The 6204-nt window shown below is 28.2% G+C and overlaps 1 protein-coding gene across 1 annotated transcript in view; it reads right to left on the bottom strand.

The window, feature by feature from the left end:
• Positions 1-4750: 4750 nt before the first annotated feature.
• The window catches only part of LOC106298855 (acyl carrier protein 2, mitochondrial-like), a 5098-nt gene continuing 3644 nt past the window's right edge, over positions 4751-6204 (bottom strand). The window contains exons 2-3 of the mRNA XM_013734988.1: positions 5323-5456; positions 4751-5151 (exon numbers count right to left, since the gene is read on the bottom strand). Of these exons, the coding sequence (XP_013590442.1) occupies positions 4975-5151; positions 5323-5456 (311 nt within the window). The 3' untranslated portion in view covers positions 4751-4974. The remainder of the gene's footprint in view (positions 5152-5322; positions 5457-6204) is intronic.

Raw genomic sequence — 6204 nt, forward strand, 5'->3', positions numbered from 1 at the left:
ATTTTACATGGTTTTAACATATTATTTACAACGACTTTACGACGAAATTAGGTAAGTTAAAGCACATTGAATACACATTTTCACCTAAATATAACGGTAACATGTTTCGTTGTAATGTCGATGTAATGATTACGACGTATTTCTCTTTCCACGTACATTCGTCGTAAACTTACATGGAGTTTACGACGAAAACTATTCGTCGTAAATTTACATGGCGTTTACGACAAAAGTTGGATTCCTCGTAATTGCGTTGTAAACATCATGTAAATTTACGACGAAATATTTTCGTCGTAAATGTTCGTTGTTATGGGCACGTTTTCTTGTAGTGTGATATATTAACAAAGGAAGATTACAAGGGTGGGATTCAGTTTTGGAATACATTTATCGGCAGGTTCTACAAACCTCCCGAGACTGAAGCTCCAAGAATGGAGAGACTAAATCCCATAGCACAGGAAGACTAAAGAAGAAGAACATGAAAACAATCTAATCTAGAAGAAGTGAGTAACAAAACAAAATAAACCTTCATCAAAACGAGAGCAATAAAGCATGATGACCTGAACAGAGCTTCTTTGAACAAGGCAAAGCGAGTAATTCATCCATGGCTAAAACCTCCGGTTTGCGAATCCTCCTATGGCAAATAGCCTATGCAAATGAAAGATCAAAGCTTCAAGCTCCAGGAGACAGAACACATCATGTTCATAAATCTTCAACCGAAAATCGATGGCGGAGTTGGATTGACAAAATAAATGGAGCCAGACGGAAGATAAGATCTCGATCAAATATTTAAAGTAATTGAAAAGGAGCAAAACAACTTATAACCAGGAACAACATTGCTCGAGAGACCGAAGAGATCAAAGATCGAGACCAGTAATGAGCTAAAGAAAACTCAAAATCAACATGGTAATCAATCAAACCACACACAAGGTTCCAAGACATAACCAGATATAAAGGAACGAGAATTCAACCCACTTCGACTAGATAGATCAACCGAAAACTCTCATTTCCTCTGGAAAAGAATTAGATCAGAGATCGGAAAGACTCGTTGGGATGAACAAGAACAAAAACCTAGTAGATCTAATCCAAAAAACAACATGAACCAAAAATAGAAGCAAAGACCGGCTCCGGCTCTATGGAAGCAATCGGAGCCGGCAAACTAGAAAAATCAAGTGGAGATTTCTAGAGGGATGTGAGAGGATTTTGAGAGAGATATGAAAAATATTAGCTTATCCTAATAAGAAACATCAGTTAAAATTATAAAAACAAAGGGAAAACCAAGTGTTAGTAAAAATTAATGCATTGTTGGTGACACATAATCAAATTATTAAAGTAAATATTTTAATAATATATAAGTAGGAATACAACGTTTTGGGAGAAAAACTTTATTTAAACTGGTTTTGTATAAGTTTAATGGATATTTTTGACTCTCTTGTTAAAAATTTTGAGTGCTATACTACCCCTTGTGATTACGAAAACCTTATTATATAAAGTTTGGTTTTTCAAAGTTACTAATTAATATGATCGTGATACATGACAATTATATATTTCAAGATTGTGACATGTGTTAATCTATCTCATAATTAAAAAATATATATACTAAGATATTAACAAAAATGAAATTTATTAAAAAGTAATTATAAATATTATTTAATAGTAATTTTTTTTTAAAATCCTAATCAAAAGATAATTGCAAAATATTATTTGATAATAATTTTCTTTCTGATATTGTGACATATGTTTAAATATATAATGATTAAATATATATATATATAATAAGATAATAAAAAACGAATTTAAAAAAAACTACTTTTAAAAATTATTTAATAGTAAAAACATTTTTTTAAAAAATATTTAGTAGTAATTTGTTTTAGAAATTTCCATTTTTCAATATCTTAAAAAATAGATTTGCAAAAAAATTATTTAATAAAATTTTCATTTTCTTAAATTTTAATGAAAATATAATTATAAAAGATTATATTGAGCTTGGTTTTTCAAAATTGATGATTAATATGATTGTGACACATGTCAGTTACATATTAAAAATGTGATATATGTTAAACTAACTCATAATTAAAAATATATATACTAAAATAATAAAAAATGATTTTTCTTAATTATAAATATTATTTAGTAGTCTTATTATTATTATTATTTATATAAAAAGCTTGGTTAATAAGTAACTAATAGCTTGGTTAATAAAAAATTGTAAAAGCATTCTTATTATTTTCTTATAAGTAACTAATTTTATTCTTTTTAATAGATAATTGTATGTTAAAAAATTATGACCAAAAATAGCTACAAATATTTCACATCTATATTTAGGTTAAAGTTTCCACATATTATTTTTACAAAACACAATAGTATTTACATGAAAAGTATTACCTGAGTATTTTCTTTTAATTTCTTGATACAATTCAACTTTTTATTATCCTTATTACATCTAATGATGCTAACATAATTTCTAATTTTGATGTTGTTGTCGTACATTAGTATGTGTGAATATGATGAATATTTGTTTGTATGTATAAGAAAGAATATATAAATAATAAACATATTTTTTTCTATTAAAATAAAATAGTTGTATAAAAATCTAAAAGAAAAAAATAATTATAAAATAATTAATTTCTTTTTTAAAAGTCTAAATAAAATAAAAAACTAAAAATAATTTTATTTTTCTTATAATTAACTAACTTTACTTTTTAATAATTTTTTGTTAAAAAAATATAAACCAAAATTAATTTCAAATATTTCAGTTGATATGATTGTGACATGTGTCAATTAAAAAATTAGATTGTGAATGTGTCAATAAAAACTGTCATTATGTGAAAATAACTTCTTCTTTTTCTAAAATTCTAAATAAAAGAGATTTCTAAAAAAAAAATTATTTTCTAATATTAACCAATTTAGATTTAATAGTTATTTTTACTTAAAAAATTAATGATAAACATGATAGTAAAAAATATTTAATAAACAAGAAAATTTGTAAAAATATTAGTGATATTGAAAAAAAACCCGAATTTTTAGAATGACAACTTTTCAAAATAGTTAATATTAACTGGAAATAATTATTCGATAGAATTTTTTTTTTCTAAATTCTAGACAAAATATAATTGTAAGAGATTATGTAATATTAATTTCCTATTTTAAAATCTTAAAAACTGTAAAAGAATATTTGATAGTTGTTTTATTTTTTTATATAAAATAAATCCTAAACAAAAGAAATTTGTATCATATTTTTAAGTCCTAACCAAAAGAGAATTGTTAAATTTCATTTGATAATATTTTAAGAGAGTATTTGATGATGAACATGATACTAAAAATTATTTAATTAACAAAAGAAGTGTAAAATTAGCATTGATACTAATTGTAAAAATAGTAATTTTAAATTTTTTTATTAATAACTAAAAATAATTATTTGATAGCAATTTTGTTTTCCTGAAATTCTACAGAAAAGATAATTGTAATAGGTTATATATGACAGTAATTTTTCTTTTCTAAAATCTTAAGCAAAATTGTAAAAGAGTATATAATATTATTTTTTATTTTTTAATTGTAAATAAAAAGGAGATTTATAAAATAGAATGTTTTCCTTTTTTAAAAAATCCTAATAAAATAAATTTTTAGAGACTTATTTAATAAAATATTAAATTAATATATAAGAACATGTATAATGTTGTCATTGACTCGATTGATGTATTTGACTTTAATTTCTTTTTACTTTTCATTCAATTCTTTATTTTGGGTTTTGTTTAGTTTAAACGTTTAGGTATAGTATTTTCTCTAATCCTAAGTACAAAGTTTATAATAATTCATCTATGCATCATGATTATAAAATACAAATATTAGCTTGAACTTATGTATAAAAACGAGTTTTAATTATAAAATAAATCTCAAATAACATATGCAAAAAAAAAACAATCATAAAACTATATTAGAACTATTTATTATTTTATGGTTTTTATTAAATTAAAACATCAAACAAAACATGGTGCAACGCAACAGACTCATATTTTGTAGTATATATTGTTAGATATTAGAAGATTTTTAATTATCTAAAAAGTATATTTTATTTTTATGATGACATTTTTTCTATCCAGTAGTTATTACATATCGTATTTTAGCCGTTAGATCGTTCATGTTCATAAGATGAAGAGTTGTGGGTGATGAAAAATAATAAACTAGTACCGAACTTCAGAGTGGTTCTCTGATACAAATTTATAAACCCCAAAAAAACTGCCATTCTGATATTGGTTAATTCGGTGAATAGATAGATGATGATGGATCAAATTAATCACACAAACAATGCGAAAAACCTTTGGTTTACGCTCTTCCAATCTTCTGGAAATGACGAACCAATACAAGTATGGAAAAGTTTGTTGATCGGATTCACACTCCTCACAACAGAATTACAATGTTCATACAAACAGGGATTCAACTCTTTTAATACAAACGTATCTTTCTGATCACAAAAAAAAAGTTTAAACTCACAGTAAATACTAAATATCATAACAAGCTCCATTTTCTAATCAACTTTTGTTTGACAGTTATCAAATGTAACTCAGTGATACAATAATTGTCAACGTAGTGCATAGTGATAGTGATTCAGAAGTTGTTGTCCAAGGTCCCACATATTTATACGTTGATTTGTAGCTTCTGAAGTTTCATTGCTTTATAATATCCCAAAGTTAACTAAGAAAAAAAACAAATTAGATTTGCTCTTTACTTTTGATACTTGCTAGCGAGTCTTCACGGATCCTCAAACTGGAACGAGTGTCTGATGAATTATATTTGATAAGAATATCAAGAAAAACAAAGTTTCTTGAAAGATCTCGTAAAATCATGCAGGAGGAACACATCAGATACTTATGAAAGCAAAAAAAAAAACATGTTTGTTTCTGTTCTTATTAAGGCTAATCAAAATCTGTAGACACAGCTGGAGGCATGATGCATGACATTGAAAGAGTTTTGAATCTCTTCTTACGTAGCCTGAGGATGAGAAGCGATAAAGTCAACAGCAAGATCAACGGACTGGATCTTGTCAGCATCATTATCAGGGATCTCAAATCCAAACTCTTCCTCCAATGCCATCACAACCTCCACATTGTCCAAACTGTCTAACCCGAGATCGTTAATAAAATGGGCTTTGGGTGTTACCTGCAACGACCAAAACAGTTAGTTATATAATTCACAGAAAAAGCCCATTTCTCAAACACAATGCTCAACTGTAAGCTCAGTTTTGCTGAGTGGTTTAAACACTAAATCTCAGTTTCAATGGAAAACCTTTTTTTTCCTTGATCTAATCAAATAGGGATCGAGGAAAGTTACCTTTGAGGTATCGACTCTTTCGAAGTTTTTGACGACAAAGATAACGCGATCTGTCACGTCAGATTTGTCTAGAAACGATCCTCTTACTTCCTCCGAGAAACGACGAAGAAGTACAGAGCTCGAAGGGAGTGCAGTGATAATTTGTGGGATTATGAGAGCTTCTAAGTGTTTTAACCGTGATGAAGCACAAGAACAAAGAAAAAAAAGGAGTGAAGTAACCGTAAGTATTTGAGAGAGAAGAGAAATTTGCGAAATTAAGAGAATGAGAGGATTTGCGAGATTGAGAGAATGAAAGAAATGTTTGTATTGAATGGTCTCTTTAATTGTGTAACATACATAGTGTATTTAAAGAAAACAAAAGCAATAAACACTCACCTCAGTGGTGGAAGAATAAACAACTAGCAGTGGACAGGCCGCTCCTTCCCATTTGGTAAGTGATATGGCCGCTCCTCCCACTTCCTCCACTACTTCTTTATCTAATCTTGCCGACATCTCCCTTTGTTTAATTCTTCATGTCAACACTCCCCCTCAAGCTAGACAGTAGTGAGTGTCAAGCTTGGAAAGCCATGAAGTATTCCCTCATTAAAACCTTTTTCTTGGAAAAACCACTTGGGATAAAAACCAAGCAAGAGAAAAAGAGTAGAATACTCCACGGTGAGGGGATCATTGACATGGAAGGTTTATGAGTCCAAGTCTTGGAAGAATGGACTCACAAACTTTGCTACTGGCCGCCTTGGTGAAGATGTCAGCCAGCTGATCCTCACTTCTTGTATAACATGGGAGAATCACTTGCTGCTCCACTGCTTGTCTGACCTTGTGGCAGTCTACTTCTATGTGCTTTGTCCTCTCATGAAAGACTGAGTTGGATGCAATGTGTATTGC

The sequence above is a fragment of the Brassica oleracea genome, chromosome C6 (genome assembly GCF_000695525.1).
Source record: "Brassica oleracea var. oleracea cultivar TO1000 chromosome C6, BOL, whole genome shotgun sequence".
Lineage (NCBI taxonomy): Eukaryota > Viridiplantae > Streptophyta > Magnoliopsida > Brassicales > Brassicaceae > Brassica > Brassica oleracea.